Source organism: Leopardus geoffroyi, chromosome C2, assembly GCF_018350155.1.
Source record: "Leopardus geoffroyi isolate Oge1 chromosome C2, O.geoffroyi_Oge1_pat1.0, whole genome shotgun sequence".
In the NCBI taxonomy this organism is placed as follows: domain Eukaryota; kingdom Metazoa; phylum Chordata; class Mammalia; order Carnivora; family Felidae; genus Leopardus; species Leopardus geoffroyi.
The window spans coordinates 157,870,009-157,887,650 of record NC_059333.1 but is presented as its reverse complement, the minus strand read 5'-3'; the positions used below and the strand labels follow the sequence as shown (position 1 = coordinate 157,887,650).

General features: G+C 44.6%; 1 protein-coding gene across 13 annotated transcripts in view; it reads left to right on the top strand.

Annotated features, from left to right (window-relative positions):
* ANO10 (anoctamin 10) overlaps positions 1-17,642 on the top strand; it is a 288,539-nt gene that overhangs the window by 88,564 nt on the left and 182,333 nt on the right. For all 13 annotated transcript variants that reach the window (XM_045436772.1, XM_045436774.1, XM_045436775.1 and 10 more), the window contains 5 exons: positions 827-946; positions 2,039-2,608; positions 4,224-4,279; positions 5,805-5,879; positions 7,315-7,497. In XM_045436772.1, the coding sequence (XP_045292728.1) occupies positions 827-946; positions 2,039-2,608; positions 4,224-4,279; positions 5,805-5,879; positions 7,315-7,497 (1,004 nt within the window). The remainder of the gene's footprint in view (positions 1-826; positions 947-2,038; positions 2,609-4,223; positions 4,280-5,804; positions 5,880-7,314; positions 7,498-17,642) is intronic.

Genomic DNA, 17,642 nt, shown 5'->3' with positions numbered 1-17,642 from the left:
TGTAAACATAAGCCCTTGTTATCAGATTAGAAAGGATGAAAATGATCCTGCAGATACTCAGTATCAACAAGAATGAAAGGAACTGAACATTGTCTTACCTTCACTTTGGTGGGAGGGACAGATTGGTAAAGTCTTTCTAGGGGTGGTTTTATAGTAGATGTTTAAATTTAAAATACGTGTGTTTTTGGACCCAATGGTTCTACTTCTAAATTTATATGAGAAAATAGTGGGCAGGTGGGAAAAGATACGTGTATAACAATTTTAACTTTTATAATAGCAAAGGAAAAAGGAAGGGAAACAAGTATTTTTCAACAGAGGATTAAATTATAGCACTTCATACAAGGGAATATTATGATGCCGTTAAAAAGGACATTTCACGTTTGCAGGTATTGGCATTGAAAACCATTTATCATACACTGCTGGATGAGAAAAGGTTACAGAACACTGGTGTAGCATGATCCGACTTTTGTTTTTATAATGTGCATTTATGGGTGTATGTTTTAAAGTCTGATATTGCATGAAATTGCTATTTACGCTCGTTATTTTTTGTGGGAGGAAGAGAATAACTGGTGTCTCTCAGTTCTAATTTGTACATTTCTGTATGGTTTTACATTTTACATTAACTTGTATTGCTTCCATAGTCAAAATAGCCAAGATATTTACATGGTGAAGAACAAAGGAATATGTGCCTTCAGAGTAGTAGGCAGTGATCTTTGTGTCACACTGCTTCCTTCCTGGGCTGTCTTCACAGCATGTGGAAAAGTATATCATGCCACGAGCAATCTCAGATCCGTTTTATGTAGCTTGGCACCATTTGCCTTCACAGTGAGAAGATTGCTCACCTCTGGCATCGTGATTCAGGTGTTCCCGCTGCATGATAATGAAGCCTTGAAGAAACTGGAGGACACCTGGTACACTCGCTTTACTCTCAAGTATCAGCCCGTAGGTACGTGTGGAGGGAGGTCATGTGATTTGGCGCCTGGGGCCATGAGCACCCTTTCCCCTCCCCCCTCCATTGTTTGGCTATCCTTTAACCTGACTCCGATCAGAGGGGGCCCTGTCATACTGACTCTTTAACATGTTCCTGCCTTAGTTAGGAGAATAAGGATAGGGCAAAGGAGCTTATCCCGGTGTTCTCTGACCCACCTCCATAGACCGATCTGACACGTTACCTTAAAAAAACCCAAAAAACGTTTTAACGGCATGGAATTAACCAAGACGTAATAGCCCCGTTACTGCACCACCTCAGCCCCTGCATCCCACCCTGGGCCCAGTGCTGGATGCTTTCGCAAGCCCGGCACTCACTCGAGTAGATACAGCCGGCAAAGGATGATAGTGTTTGCGACCCCTTTTGAGTTAGCTTGTGTGGCGTTCACAGAATATTAACAGTGATGTTGCTTGTCCCTTCTTTTGCCCAGTGCTTATCTGAAGGTAATAGATACGTGAGTTCCCATGGCTGTTGTAGAAGTTAATGTGTAGAATATTGTTCTGCGCTTTTGAATAACTTTTTTGCAGTGTGCTGAAAAATTTGCCATGGTACATTGATGAAAATTTATAGTTCTGGATAGTGGGAGCAGACACTGTGGATGGGAAGGCTTCTTTGAAAAGAACATCTACAACTGTGATATTGAAGTGGGAGTAAGGTGGGGAGCATAAATTTAAACCCCCAAATTAAAATGGTTCATTGGCTACGGCTGGATTTAAAGTAGGACCTTGGAGATTTGGGACCAGCCCCGAGGTGGGTTTTCCTTTGGGAAGAAGGCATCCATCAGCTAGGGAAGCAAAGGGAAGACAGTCCCAGGGTGCCTGGCAGAGCAGCCACCGCAGCTGTGGCCTGGGCTGTGAGCTGGGGAAAGCGTCAGGCTTGCCGTCCAGACAAGGGCGGTCTTTGTGGTGCACGGAAGACGGGTTGACCATCACGCACTGATTGGGAGACGAGGGTATGAAATGATCCCCACGCACCTAAAAAAACAAATGGTGAAAGTCGTTGGTAGTCTGTACTTAAGTTGTTTTTTTTTTTTTTTCCTTTTTATTGTAGACCATATTCGTGGCTACTTCGGGGAAACAATTGCTCTTTACTTTGGATTTTTGGAATATTTCACTGTCGCCTTAATCCCCATGGCGGTCATTGGGTTACCTTACTACTTATTTGTGTGGGAAGACTATGACAAGTACGTGATCTTCGCCTCCTTCAACCTCATCTGGTCCACAGTGATCCTGGAAGTGTGGAAGCGTGGCTGTGCCAACATGACCTACAGGTGGGGGACACTTGTCATGAAGAGGCAGTTTGAGGAGCCCCGGCCAGGATTCCATGGGGTCCTGGGTATCAATCCCGTCACCGGCAGGAAGGAACCTCTGTACCCCAGCTACAAGAGGCAGTTGCGCATTTACCTGGTCTCTCTGCCGTTTGTGTGCCTCTGCCTCTATTTCTCTCTGTATGTCATGATGATTTACTTTGACATGGAGGCCTGGGCCTTGAGTCTGCACGAGAAGAGTGGATCCGAGTGGACCAGTGTCCTGCTGTATGTGCCCAGCATCATCTATGCCATTGTGATTGAGGTCATGAACCGCCTCTATCGATACGCTGCTGAGTTTCTAACTTCGTGGGGTAAGACTTGATGCTTGTATTTATGCCTTGTTTGCCTATCAGAAATGTTGCTTGGCTCACAGGATTCCTATCACTGCTACCTGGCAAAGCGGGGAGGTGTGGCTCTGGGTGCACTCTCGAGACTGGGGGCGGGGTTCGTCAGTTTTGTGGGCTCTGTGTCTCTCAGCTCCTGGTTATCGTGGCACTCACTTAGTGTTAGTTACTGCACTCCGGGTGCCCGGCTGGCTCTTCGTCCATGGCGTCTCATTTTCACCTCCTCAGGACGCCATGAAATGGAAGTTTGTTTATCTTCAGGGATAAAGACCCAGAGAGTTAGCAAGATTCAGACAAATTGTAGAGCCAGGCTAACCCAGACTCTGTGTCCAAAACCTGTGATCCCAATGCCATAATTTGGTATTTTCCGTTGAGGATAAAGTAGATTGAATTACTACCTTCAGATACTTTGGCCAAATGAACAACGTTCATAGGACCGAGGGTTGCCATTGGCCTTCGTGTAGCGGGTACCCTTGTATGTATCTGTGGTAGAAGGAAGTGGTCATGGTTTGAAAATGCTCTGGATAGGCCATTTGCTCTGGAGTTATTCACTCAAACAAGTAAATATGCAGTGCGATTTCCTATGAAGAAGTCTATGCCTTAATTTCATGGACCATAAAGATGTTTTAAATTATTTTTGTCAGTCTTTTAGCAACTATTATCCGTGGAGTCCTTTCCCTGTGCTGTTACTGGACTAAGGTTTTGTATTATTTTTTGTCCCGACAGTGACCCCGGGAGAAGCGGGTATCCGCCCTGTTTTTGTAGCGAGGAGGCTGAGTATCGGGAGGCTCAGTGACTTGCCAAGGACAGACAGTGGCTGAATAGCTGAGTTGGGGTTCCAGTACAGGCGAGCCTCACACCGCCTCTCTGCAGGGTGACACTTCTCTTCAGGAGCGTCTTTGCCCTGCTGTCTGGGGGCCAGGACTGTGTCTCCTTTCCGTAGCTCAGGAGGGAATTTTGAGTTGCTCTTTAAGTGAATCCTTGTAAGGCACATGGACAGACACTTTATCGCCCTCTTCAGAGGTTGCGGTCAGTTTCACTGTGGCCACTTGTTCGGGGTCTTCTTCTGGGTGGCTGTCTGTGGGATCGTTTGCCAACACCTCCCATGATTCTTTGTTGCAGTAATACTTTAAGAAGAATTCCAGGGGCACCTGGGTGGCTCAGTGGGTTAAGCACCCGACTCTTGATGTTGGCTCAGGCCATGATCTTACAGTTTGTGGGTTCAAGCCCCGTGTCAGGCTCCGCGCTCGTGGTGTAGAGCCTGCTTGGGATTCTTTCTCTCTCCACACCCCCCCCCCCACTCTCTCGTTTCTCTCTCAAAAATAAATAAATAAACATTTAAAAAAAAATTTCAGAACACGGTGCTCTTGTAGCACTGTGGAAAATGTGTCCTAATCTTCGTTTCTTCCTGTGCGATGTTCTTGAGGATAAGCGGCAGCCGTGATTGACAGTCTGGCACATTTACTCACTGAGGCTCCGTTGCCTGATGTCTCTGCCTCAGCACATCTGCCTTTACCCCACGACAGCCTACCATACCTCTTTCTTATCTGAGAGAAATTTCCTCTCCTGTTTCCTTCTGTAGAGAATCACAGATTGGAATCTGCCTACCAGAATCATCTAATTCTGAAAGTTTTAGTGGTGAGTAGAGTTTTTATGTACAAATCCATTTGAATTATGAAGCTTACATATACTGGTTAATACTTAGAAATATAAATATGAAAACTGGTTTCTAATTTAAGATATCAGAGGGTTAATATATTTTGTATAGGTAGGCAGGATTAAGTGTGCTTACATACATGTTGAATGCTCTTACTACAAATGTGCACGTGGTGTAAGACTTCAAGTATAGAAATTAGTAGGGTAGCCAATTTCTAGTTATTTAAAAAATTATTTAAGCACATTACAGACATGTCTCTTTTTCCTTTTGGTGACTTCTTTGCTTCACTATTCAACAATTCTCTCAGTTGCCCACAGTCTGTTTAGTGATGGACCATTAACTTTTTTTTTTTTTTTTTTTTTTAATTTTTGAAAGAAATTTCTAAAGTCTGATAGGTTCCCAGCATGTTTTGGTGGGTGGGAGGGAGGAAATGGAGAGAAGGCGTAGTGTAACCTGCTTGCTGTTTGTGTAAAAGCTCACACATTATGCCCTTTTCCCACTATTATTATAAAAAAGAAGTACCAGCTTGGTAGCACTTGATTTATCAGGAGCTTACCGCGGCCGTTGGTAGCATGACTGAGGATCGAGAAAGCCGTAGAAAGAGTCCTCTGACCTCTCGACTGGACCACAGTCCGTGTATCTTACTCCCAAGAAAGGGTTCCGGAGAAAAGAGTTTCTGTTCCAGCCAAGAAATCATTGTCAGAAGCTTGTTATCTGGTTGTTCAGGCCTTAAGAGATCACAAAGCTCTGACAGGAAGGTGCTTAGGTTTATGGGAGTAGGTCTGATTATAGAGGCAAGTGTGGCAAGTAAAATACAGCATTTTTTATAAATAGGTAATGCAAAACGAACAGTTTTAGCAGTTTGGACTTTAGAAAAGGGGCAAGCAGCCATGCATCTCTAAAAAGTCTTTGAAGGCCCCATTCTGGCACCGCGAGATGCTTGACGTGCAGAATGTCGGTGCCGTCTGGCTGGCCTGGCGTCTCTCCGTGGGGCCCGGTGGGCCAGGCCTTGCCGGGAAGGAAGCACATCCTTCGGCAACTCAGTGTTAGCGAGGAGTCGTCCGGGTGGACCCCATTGCCAGGTCCGCAGGGCTCCTCAAGTGGACGGGGCGTGGGGGGGTGGGCAGAGGTGAGGTGGGCAGGGAGCGAGCCCGCCCAGGCCATCCGGCTTGCCGGTGGGGGCTGGGAAAGGCTGGGCCTTGCTCTCCCTCTTCCGTTAGAATGTAGCAGAAATGTGCGGGTGCTCCGCTGTTCCGCTGTTCCCTCAGGCCGTGGGTCCCAAACCAGTTCGCTGTCCAAGCTGTTGGCAGCTGTCAGAGGTCTCCTCTGCTCACCTCTTGCGGTATTTCCAGGGTTTCTGGATGTGCTTAGTGAGGAGGAGCAGGAGAAACAAGTCTGCCGTCTGGTGAGGCCTGGAAGTCCCTCGTTACATTGTTAATGCTGTATTTACAACTGTAATAAAGTACCGTAAAGCAGTGTGAAATGTTGCCGTCTTTTTCTTGGCAGTTCAACTTTCTGAATTGCTTCGCCTCCCTCTTCTACATCGCCTTTGTCTTGAGGGATATGAAGCTGCTGCGTCAGGTGAGTGTGAAAAGCAGGAAGTCTCAGTCTTGTAGGTTTCAGAGGTCCTTTCCTGTATTCAGATAACAATATTATTGTTATGGATAAAATCTGACATTTTGTATATTTCTAAGCCAATTCTAAGTGAAAAACCATTAGCAGTTACACTGTATATCGTACTCAACTGAAAACAAATTCGTTGAAGCTAACCAACTTGTAAAATTAATCATGCGGTACAGGAAAAACACATATATGGTTCATCTCAAAGCCTGTAAAAGCAATTCTAATGAAAAGTATTCCTTAACTGAAGTGTGTGTGTGTGTGTGTGTGTGTGTGTGTGTGTGTGTGTGTGTCAGAGTGAGAGGTGATTGATACAACCTTAAATAAATAGGTCTTTCCCATTTCATTTTTAAATTGATATGTTGTTAACTTTTATACTTCTTTTTTTTATTTTAGAGAGAGAGAGAGAGAGAGCACGAGTTGGGGAGAGGGGCAGAGGGAGAGAAAGCATTGTAAGTGGGCATGGAGTTAGGCATGGGCTCGATCCATGACCCTGGGATCATGACCTGAGCCCAAATCAAGAGTCAGATGCTTAACCGACTGAGCCACCCAGGTGCCCCAAGAGTCTCTTTTTTTAAACAGAAGATGAAGGACAAGGAGATAGGGGAGGACTTTTAGAATAATGCACTTTTAATCCTAGCAAAGGTAGTATGTGATGGAAACACTCCTATCTATCTGGGGTAAGTGGAAATTGACGCAGCACTTCTAGAAACCGCTAGGGCAGCTTTGCCAAGAACCACAGTCCATCCTCAGTAAGTCATCAGAGACAGGGCAAAGATTCGTGTACACAGGTATCCGAAGAGCAGCATTTGTAATAGTGAAGGTTGGGAATAACACAGTCAACAACAGTACGTGGGCTGCTTGTATTTTACATGTGATTGGAAAGAAATATCCTAAGATGTTAGCAGAGGTTCCATCATGGTTGTGGAATTATGGGTGGCTTTTTTACTACTTTCTAAGCTTACTACGATGAAGGAGGGTATATTCATTTTATAAGTTTTTTGAAGTTTTGCCAAACTTTTTTATTTTTCAGAGTTGGCAATATCATTTAGATTATTATGTTGTAGCAAGGATGAGATGACAAAAAACAATTTCAAATTAAATTGTTCCCCTGCCAGCTCATTACTGATTTCATTTCTTATTATAATCTTATTTATAACTGATTTATTCCTTATTATAATCTTACTTATAACTTTTTGTATTTTAATGTGTTTTTCCTGTGGGAAAACACAATAAATTGGAAACATTATTCTAGCACCTCGCTTTTCTGATATTAGTTGTGATATTAATGGCATGCTATGTGTTGAAGATTCCATTTTATTTATTGCATAATTATACGCATACTGTGATTTTACTAAGCTACATTGTCAGATCTTACTTCTCTGCTTCTTTTTAGAGTCTGGCCACTCTCCTGATTACCTCCCAGATCCTTAACCAAATTATGGAGTCTCTTCTTCCTTACTGGCTCCAAAGGAAGCACCACGTGCAGGTGAAGAGGAAGGTGCAGGCTTTGAAAGCGGACATCGATGCCACATTGTACGAACAGGTTGTCCTGGAGAAAGAAATGGGAACCTATTTGGTAAGTGTGAATATTGCCGAATCAACCATTGAGTAGAAGCGAGTAGCGGTCAGGCACTGAGCTCCACAAGTGTGGACCCGCTCGCTGGCCCAGATGTGGCTACTTTGGAAGTGCTCTCCTGCCAGCGTCCGCGCCAAGAGCTCCTTCACCGTGAAGGAGGGGGGACCGCGCCTTTGGTGTTGCGGCCCTCAATCTGAAGTTAAGCCTCACGACAGCAGGGGGCGGGTTTGGCCGGCAGCGTCGCTGCTTCCCACCCCCCCCACCCCCCTGCCCTTTGCAGCTTGCTGCAAAGCCGCCGCAGAATCCTTCCGGTTTCCCTGAGTGGTGTGGGAAGTGTCCGTGGTTCCTTCTCGATCAAGACTTTCTGAGTTCCTTTGAGGAGCTGCAAACAGATCACTGCAAGGCTGGCCGCCTGTAACAACAGTGCAAGGAAGCACCCGGCTCGTGGAAGCTGACCGTGTGTTCGCGGGCGAGGGGCGTCGGGGTCGTGCGCCCTTCGGGTCCCGGTGTCCTGTGTCCTGCACCTTCCTGCGCGGTGTGGTCTGCTTCTCAGTGAGTTAGACCCTGCAGCGGCTCAGTCAGTGAGAGTCCGTTACCGTTCAACTCTCGTGGTCTTGTTTTCCGCCTTCGCGCGTCATCTTTTGACCCTCTTGGCCCACGTGCTCCTTCTTCTCGTGTGCCCGCCAGTGTTACTTGGTGTGTTCCTCTTGAGGACGTGTGTCTTCCCTCTCTGCTCGCTTCTTCCTGCTCGATCTTCACAGCCGCCCCAGGGGCCTCTGTGGCTTAGCCTAAAACCAGGGGTCTGTAGCCCCGGCTCCCACCTTGTGGGGACCTTGGGGGTTTTGCAGAGCCAGTCGACACAGACTGCAGGTCAGGGCGGCAGCTGTGGCTTTTTCAGCCCCCTTTCAAGGACAGGGGACCACCGTTCTAGCCCCTGGTTTTGTAAACAGCCTAGCCCCAGTAATGCTTCAGGGGAGTAGGTGCCTTTGAATCCCTCGCCCCGCAGGATACAGATCGAGCCACGTCCGTTGGCCTGCGGGCTGGAGTCGGGCCAGGCTCCCGCTCACTACCTTGCGTTTTGTTCCGTTTCTCACCTGTGCAGCTGTTTTTCTGGTTTTTGCGTGGTGATACGCGTCTTGATGAAATGTGCATATATGCACTAGCGTTTTCCGTCAGTGCTGTCTGTTGGGGGGGAGAGTGATTCAAAGTATACGCACGGCACACTTGGCTAGTAACACTGCTTATGTTTGTGTGTGAAGCGTCAGAGAAAACACAGGCGTGCAAGAAAGGAGCGCATTTGCACCTTGGGGTGCTTCTGGCCTGTGTTGGTCGAAGGGCTGGCTGGCTGGGGCCTAAAACCTCAGTCTGTGTCTGACTCCTTTCCTTGCTTGCTCTGGGGAGCGGGATTTCTGGCCGTATTTGTTTTTCATCCTTCCCTTTCTGGTGGAAGCCGGACAAGCAGTCTTTCCCCTGAGCTCTCTCTTCCATCCCCTCCGCCTCTCCTCTCGTCTGCAAAGGCCCCTGTTCCCAGTGCCCGCCTGCAGCCCCCACATCTCCCGCTTCCCCGTCTCCCTGCCCCAGCTGTCGGCAGCCCTCCTGTCCCAAACCAGGCAAACCCGCACGCGCTTCTGCTGGTTGTGTCCTGTCTTTCCTGCCCCAGCGTCTTGGAATAATTATTTCATGTTGTCGTCTCTCCTTCCCCTCTTCTCTCCCTGTAGTCACTTAGAATCAGCTCTCAACTATTCTTTTTCTCTGAATTATTTGGACAGGTGACATCATCCCCCCAAGTGCCCCAAACCAAATTCACAGTCTTCTCCAGAGCAGTTTCCCCTCCTTTCCCCCTGGCTCGCTGACTCATATACAGTAGTTCAAGCAATATGTCCCTCATCCAAGCAATTTTTTTTTATTTTTTATTTTTAAAAATCTACATCCAAATTAGCATATAGTAAAACAATGATTTCAGGAGTAGATTCCTTAATGCCCCTTACCCATTGAGCCCACAACCCCTCTAGTAACCCTCAGTTTGTTCTCCATATTTGTGAGTCTCTTCTGTTTTGTCCCCCTCCCTGTTTTTAGGTTATTTTTGTTTCCATTCCTTTATGTTCATCTGTTTGTATCGTAAATTCCTCACATGGGCAAAGTCATGATACTTGTCTTTCTCTAATTGGCTAATTTCACTGAGCATAATACCCTCCAGTTCCATCCACGTAGTTGCAAATGGCAAGATTTCATTCTTTTTGATTGCCGAGTAATACTCCATTGTATATATGTATATACCACACCTTCTTTATCCATTCACCCATCGGTGGACATTTGGGCTCTTTCCACAGCTTGGCTATTGTTGATAGTGTGGCTATAAACATTCTCATCCAAGCAATTTTAATTCATCCAACAACTATATGCTACTAAGGTGACAACTGTCAGAATCTGAGACCTCACCTTTTTGGCATCTCATGACATCTGATAACACCTTGGTGAAGGACGGTAAGGTGAGCGTTGCTTTTCCCGTGTTAATAGCAGGCAGTTGAAGCTCTTGGTGACTAAATCAGGAACAAGATTCAAGGCTTTGCTTTTCCAGTTCGGAACCTGTCATTCAGCCTGGGCAGGCCCCGGGTCTGTGAGCGAATGCTGCGGTTAGCGGTGCTGCTCCTTGACTTGCTCGAGGGGCTGGGGTCCTGGCTGGTCTGACACGCTCCCTCCTCACCGCCTGCACATCCCCCTCTACTCTCTCCATGGAGCGACAGTCCGCTATTTGCTATTTCAACTCTCTGCGTGTATTGGGAGAGGGGACATGCTTTTGGGTCACATTTGATCTAGACCACTGTTTCCTACGTGCTGATCCTTCCCTCTGGGTGTATTTTTCTCCACACCGAAGTCCGTGAACTTAGAATTGTATTCTCTGTAAAGCTCATCCGGACTGCTACACATGAATCTAAAGCAATATTACCAAGTTTTGGGAAGAAAGACAATTTGACTGGAACACAAAAATCGTTATAAAAGTAATACTTGTTTAGGCACAATGGGAAGCTTGGATGATGCAGGACAGAGTGAAAAGTAAGGAAAAAGGAAACCTCCGTAATGGCCCCCCTGGGGGTAATCCGCCGGTGTCTTTTGGGCCTGCTGCGCCCGCCAGGGCTAAGGCCGTGGGTGCCTCGGGTCTGCATTGTGCTGCCCCTGCCCTGTGAACTCCCGGATCCTGCCCAACTGCACAGCTGCGTGACTATGACTTTTCGTGATGAGTCGCCACACCGTAAGTGAGCTGCCTTCTAGTGAGCTAGACGTTAAGAGATTTGCTAAAGCCGTAAACGAGTGCCACTCTCTACATGAATGTTTTTGTCTTGGAAAATGTAATTATTTTTCAAGCAGTATCTCATTGATGTTAATGTTTTTGTGTAAACGAATCAATGAGAGATATTTTTTACGGTTTTGAGTTTTAATTTCAAATAGGTAAATATCACGAGGTAGACTCCTGTAAACAAAAAGTCTTTGCTGTCCTCGGTCATTTTTGAGAGTTTAGGGCTGCAGAGACCAGAAGGCTTGAAAACTGCAGGTCTGGAACAGCCCCTTGCTTTTTTCGTTCTTCGGGGCGTTGGCTCGTTGTGAAGCCAGTGTGTCCCATGGTTTCCTCACGAGATTCCAGTTTAGCGATTCTGGGAGAGCACCGTCCGTCGCACCCCACCCGGAGCTGTGACGTCAGGCTGCCCCACGCCTCGTCGGATCCTTCGCTTGACCTGGGGCTGGGCTCGTTGCGGGGACCGAATTGCACTTTGGAAGGAGTAAGTGACCTGCTGGTAGATATTTTGAGACTTCCGGTTTCCTGTCATTGGTAGCTCTTTCAAAAAGTTCTAAATTGTTGCTGTTAGATGCGAATGCTGTTGATTTTTGTATCTTTTTACCCAGCAACCTTGATGAACCCTCCCATTTTTTTTCTAATCCATTTTCTTGGGTTTTCTTGGGTTTTCTGTGTAGACAGATATTTCAGCTATAAAAAAAATGGCTGTTTTCTTTCTTCCTTCATCTGTACAGTTTTTATTATCTATTGGACTCATGAATATGTTCAGTATAATTTGGACAGAAGTATTTACAATAGGAATCTTTCTCTAGCTCCTGACTTTTTTTTTTCTTTTTTGGTCTCCTCACCATTGAGTGTCAACATTTGTCCCATGTTCTTGGTAGGTAGCTTTTTATCAGTTTAAAAATGTTCTTTTCCTTACTTGCGCAGAGTTTGTATTGTGAAAGATGTTACATTTTATCAAGTTCTTCATTTATTTGCTTCCGTTGAGATTATCGTATTAAGATTTAATATTCTCCTTTACACTAATAAATTTCCTTTTTTTTTAAATATGAGAATTTATTGTCAGATTGGTTTCCATACAACACCTAGTGCTCATCCCATCAGATGCCCTCCTCGATGCCCATCACTCACCTTCCCCTCCCTCCCACCCGCTCATAAATTTCCTAATGGAACACCTGTGTGCATTGCAGTGATTAATTCTACTTGGTCGCTATTTTCAAATATACATTGTCACGTTGAATATGTCAGTATTTTATTGAGGGTTAAGTGCCACTGTCCAATAATTTTTCTTTCTCTGTTGCTGAAGTCACTGTCCCCATGTTATTTATCATGGTAATTCTTAGCGAGCATTCAATATAATATCGAATAAGGAACAGTTTTAGGAGAAAAATGGTCAGCCCCTAGTGTCTGTGTGCTGCTTGTGGCCTTAAATATAGCACTTTCTTTCCTTGTTGTATACTCAGCGAAGGGAACTCATAGACCTGTTTCTGCCCAGCTGGTTTGAGGATCCAGTGGGATAGAGCCCCTGAAGCCTGAAACTTTGTTTCCATTCATCTAGTAAATAGATACATAGAATTAGTTATGACTTCACAGAAATACCACAGTGTTCTTCACGACTGCTTTGTTCTTACATTTTGTAAGTTTGTCTTAGTTGGTCTTTGCTAACTTGTAGCTAATCGGGTAGACTGTATCTTGGTTAAGTATTTTTATTTTAGTATGCAATTATTTACATTGTTGAATTTGCATTTTTTTCTCCTTGCCTTTGGAGTACGTCCCTAGTTTGCTAAATTTATTGACTCCAAAGCGCTCAGTGTAAAAGTCCTGATAAAGTGTTAGCGTGTGTGTGCTATACTCAGTCCCTGTGTGAGATGGAGGCACAATGCACAGTGCGCTCCTGTGCGGAGAAGGGGCCCCCTCGTGTTGTATGCTAAAAATGCCAGGCCTGAGCATGCCTTCTGGAGGCTGCCCATTGGCACACGGGAGGATTTGTCTACACAGCTCTGCAGAGGCTCTATCTTGGACATTCTGATCTGAAACAGCAGTTTGAAAGCCGAGCATAGGCTATCAGGATTTCTCAAGACCCAATTGTGGTAAAAATGGTGTAACAGCTAAGGTTTTTTTTTTACTCTGCTCTTGATTTCTACGCTTTTCAGAGAAGTGGATTGATGCTATACCACTGGGTGTATTTTAGAACCACTTCTATGTGCTGCAACACAGCGTATGGAAATACTTTCCAGAGCCAGATGCTTCCAGAGAGTCGTTGAGAAACTACTCACCGCTGAATCCCCCACTGAGCCCCGACCCGCCAGCTCTGGAGGCACGTGTGAACCTTGAAAACAGCCAGAGCGTAACTCAGAGTCCCTGGGTTCGTGCTTTGTCCTCACACCCAGGCCGTCTGAAAGCACGCTCTGCCGTTCCCAGTATTCTGTACCTACGTTTGGGCGTTTTCTGCCAGAAGTAGAGTCTGACTTCCACTGCAGCTCAACTAGTGAGCCTACTGTGCGCGTCTTGGTGAAAGACGGACTCTGAGATACAGTAACAATAGTTACAATAATTCATTTTAGAGAATATTGCTTTAAAATATTGTGACATACATTTTTATTAAGCTGGAGTGGTTCTTGCCCGTGCAGTGGATGATCATGAGGAGGCCCGAGGATGCCGAAAGCCGGCGACATGGCCTTCGGCATCCTGAGGGCTGGCTCTGTCGCTCAGTCGCTGCACGGCACAGAGAACTGCTCCTCTCGGGTCAGAATAAACACGTGTTGTGAACAGCAGGCCTCCACTGAGGAGTGAGGGGTTGGAGTGCTCGTCACCTGGTCCTGTAGAGTTTCGGTGACGCCATTCAAGTGGCCAGTGGGGGTCACCGATGCCCAGGCAGCCTACTTCAGTGAAGGCTTCTTTGCCCAGTCGTTATAAAGATCACGAAATAACCCACCTCGTACTGTTTATGTTTCTCTCCCACCAAACTGAAGGTATGTGATGACTGTTTCCCCTTTCTTCCTTTGGACTACACCTTTTAAAATGTTGTTAGACAGGTTTTTAACCATAGTTTGAAAGGGATTTCTTCATGTTTCTATGGTTTCCCTCGCTTTCTGCTGTGGATTTCTTTCTCTGGCCTCTTTTGTATATTTGCTACTTCTGCTAGGGTGACTCTTGAGAGCTCCCTTATGACTATCAGCTTTTTTTTCTTTCCTTTTTTTTTTTTAAATCGGGATATAATTCACATACCGTAAGATTCACTGTTTTGAGTGTACAGTGTAATGATTTTTAGTAAATTCACAAGGTTTTACAGCAATCACCGCTACTTCCAGAACATTTCATCATCCCCGAAAGAAACCCCACGCCCAGTAAGCAGTCCATCCCTACCCCAGTCTCTGGCAAGCATCAGTCTACATTCTGTCTCTGTAGGTTTGCCTCCTGCGTGCACGTCATGGAAATGGAATCATACGGTCCGTGATCTTGTGTCTGGCTTCTTGCGCTAAGCATGACGCTTTCAAGACTCAGTCCACAATACAGCCTGTATCGTACTTCGTTCCTTTTTATGGTCGAGGGATATCCCATTGTATGGATATGCTACATTCTATTTGTTCATTCATCAGTCGATAAACATTCGGAACAAGTTGTTTCCACTTTTTGGCCATTAGGAATAAGGCTGCTGTAAACATTTGTGTGCAAGCTTTTGTATGAACGTACGTTTCTTACGAACATCCATTGGTTACCATAGGCTAGGTCATATGTTCACTCTGTGTTTCGCTTTTTGAGTAACTGCCAGAGTGTTTTCAAAGGCAGTGGTACCATTCTATATTCTCACCAGCCATATAGGAGGGTTCCATTTTTTCCACATCTCTGTCAACACTTGTCATTTTTTGCCTCCCCCGCCTTTTAGCAGTAGCCACACTTACTACATGTAAAATGGTATTTCGTTGTGGATTTGATTTGCATTTTCCTAATGCCTAAAGATACTGACCATCTTTTCATGTGCTTTTTGGCCATTTGTGTATCTTCTTTGGAGAAATATGTATTCATATTCTTTGCCCATTTTTCATTCAGTTATCTTTTTATTATTTCGTTGCAAGAGTTCTTCATATATTCTGAATATAAATTTCTTATCAGGATGTGATTTGCAAATATGTCCTCCCATTCTGTGGGTTAGCTTTTTATTTTCATGAGTGTCCTTTGATGCACAGGTTTTTAACTTTGATGGGAGTCAAATTTCTCTCTTTTTTGTTGCTTATTCTTTTGGTGTCCTCTCTGAGAAACCATTGCCTTATCTGAAGAGAGGAAGATTTACTTCTGTATTTTCTTCTAAGAATTTTATGGGCTTAGCCCCTGAACTTAGGTCTGGTCCCTGTTGTTTTTCTGTTTTTTTGTTTTTTTTTTTTAATTTTTTTAATTTTTTCAACATTTATTTATTTTTGGGACAGAGAGAGACAGAGCATGAACGGGGGAGGGGCAGAGAGAGAGGGAGACACAGAATCCGAAGCAGGCTCCAGGCTCTGAACTGTCAGCACAGAGCCCGACGCGGGGCCCGAACTCACGCGAGATCACGCGAGATCACGTGAGATCATGACCTGAGCTGAAGTCGGCCAAATAACCGACGGAGCCACCCAGGCGCCCCGGTCTGATCCCTTTTGAATTGAGTTTGTAGATAGTGTGAGGACAGAGTCCAGACCCATTCTTTTACACGTGGATACCTAGTTGCCCGAGCACCATTTGTTTAAAGAAATGATTTTTTCCTTCATTGAATGATCTTCGCACGTTTGTTGAAAACCGTAAGACTGGGGCGCCCGGGTGGGTACGTGTCCGACTCGGTTTGGGCTCCGGTCATGATCTCGTGACCTTGTGGTTTGAGCCCCACATCGGGCTCTGCCCTGGCAGCACGGAGCCTGCTTGGGATTCTCTCTCTTCTCTCTCTCTCCGCCCCTCCCCCACTTGCACTGTCTCTCTCTCTCTCTCTCGAAATAGATACATAAACTTTAAAACAAAGAGAAAAGACGATTGTGGGACCAAGGACAGATGGATTTGTTTCTGGACTCTCAGGGCGATTCCATTGACCTCTGTATGTCTGTCCTTCTGCCATGCCTACAGCGTCTTGATTACTGTAGCTTTGTAGTAGGTTTTCAAATCAGGAAGTGCGATTTCTCTGTCCTTTTTCAAGATTGTTTGGCCCTTCTGGGTCTCTTGTAATTCCTTATGGTTTTAGGATTAGCATGTCCATTTCTTTTAAAAATGCGGTTGAAATTTTGATTGGGATTGCACCGAATCTATTCATCAATTTGGGGAGTATTGCCGTCTTAACAATACTAAGTTTTCTAATCCGTAAACATGGAATGTCTGTCCATTTGTTTAGGTCTTTTTTAATTTCTTTCAGCAATGATTTGTGGGTTTCACCATACAAATCTTACCCTGTTAAATCTATTACTATGTGTCTTATTTTTGATAATATTGTAAATGAAATTGTTTTTTAAATTTCATTTTCAGTTTGTTGCTGGTTTATAGAAATATCATTGACTTTTGTATATTGCTCTTATATCCTGCAGTTTATTATTAAATCATTTATAATTAGACCTAATAATCTTTTGGGGGGTTCTTTAGAGATTTTTTTATATATAAGATCATGTCCTCTGCAGGATTTTTTTTTCTTGTTCTCCATGGCTCTTATTTCTTTCCTTGCCTTCCTTTCCATTCCTGGTAGAACCCCAAGGATAGTGTTGAATTGAATAGAAGAGTTCAGAGCAGACATTTTTGTCTTGTTCCTGATCTTGGGTGGGACCCTTCCAGTTTTTCACCATTAAGTGTGATGTTAGCTGTGGTGTTTTGTAGATGCGGTTTACCACTTTGAGGAAATTCTCTTCTGTCACTCATTTGTTGAGTGTTTTTGTCACGAAGGGGTATCAGATTTTGGTTTTTGTGTTTTTTTCTGTATCTATTGAGATGATTATATATAGTTACAGAAAGTATACATTTATATGTTATGTACATTACTGTGCTACATATAAAACTTTGTTGTGTTTATTTATTTGCTTTTGCTTGCTTTAGATTTAGTATACTATTCTTTCTCTAGATTTTTAAGGTGAAAATTTCAGTTGTTTTGAGATCTGCCTTTTTTTTTTTAATGAAGCATTTATGCCCATGAACTTCCCTTTGAGCACTGTTTTCACCACATCCTTTAGGTTTTGATATGTCGTGTCTTAATTTTCATTCATCTCGAAGTATTTTCTAATTCTTCTTGTGACTTCTTCTTTGACTCATTGGTTTTTTAGGAATATGTCGCTTAATTTCCATTCAATATGAGTTTCCCAAATTTCCTTCTGTTGCTGATTTCCACTTTCATTCCACTGTGGTCAGAGAAGATACTTTGTGTGATCTTTAAGCCTTTTGGGTTTGTTGAGAATCGTCTTACGGCCTAACATCTCATCTATCCTGAAGAATGTTTCATGTGCACTTGAGAAGAACGAGCATTCTGTTGTCGTTGGGTTGAGTGTTATATAGATATTGACGTGGGGCCGCAAGCAAATGGTCAAGAAAGAATTCTTGAGACATTTTCGGTGCAAAAAGGTGCTTTTATCATAGCACGGGGACAGAACTCGGGGGGCAGAGAGAGCTGCACTTCTGCTGTATGAAGCTGGTGGTCGTATGCTTAGTGCTGAAGGGGGAGAGGACATGCAGGGAGCATTAGATCATAAATATTTCTTCAAGTTTCTATTAACAAAACTACTTCTGCAACATTTCTCGAGTGCTCATCATTCAGTTCGATAGTAATTGGCGATACGTACAGGTAGTCACGAGACCCTTTGAGAACGTAGCAAGCAGCACTTAATTTGGCCCTTAATGAAAACTCTGCAGGCTG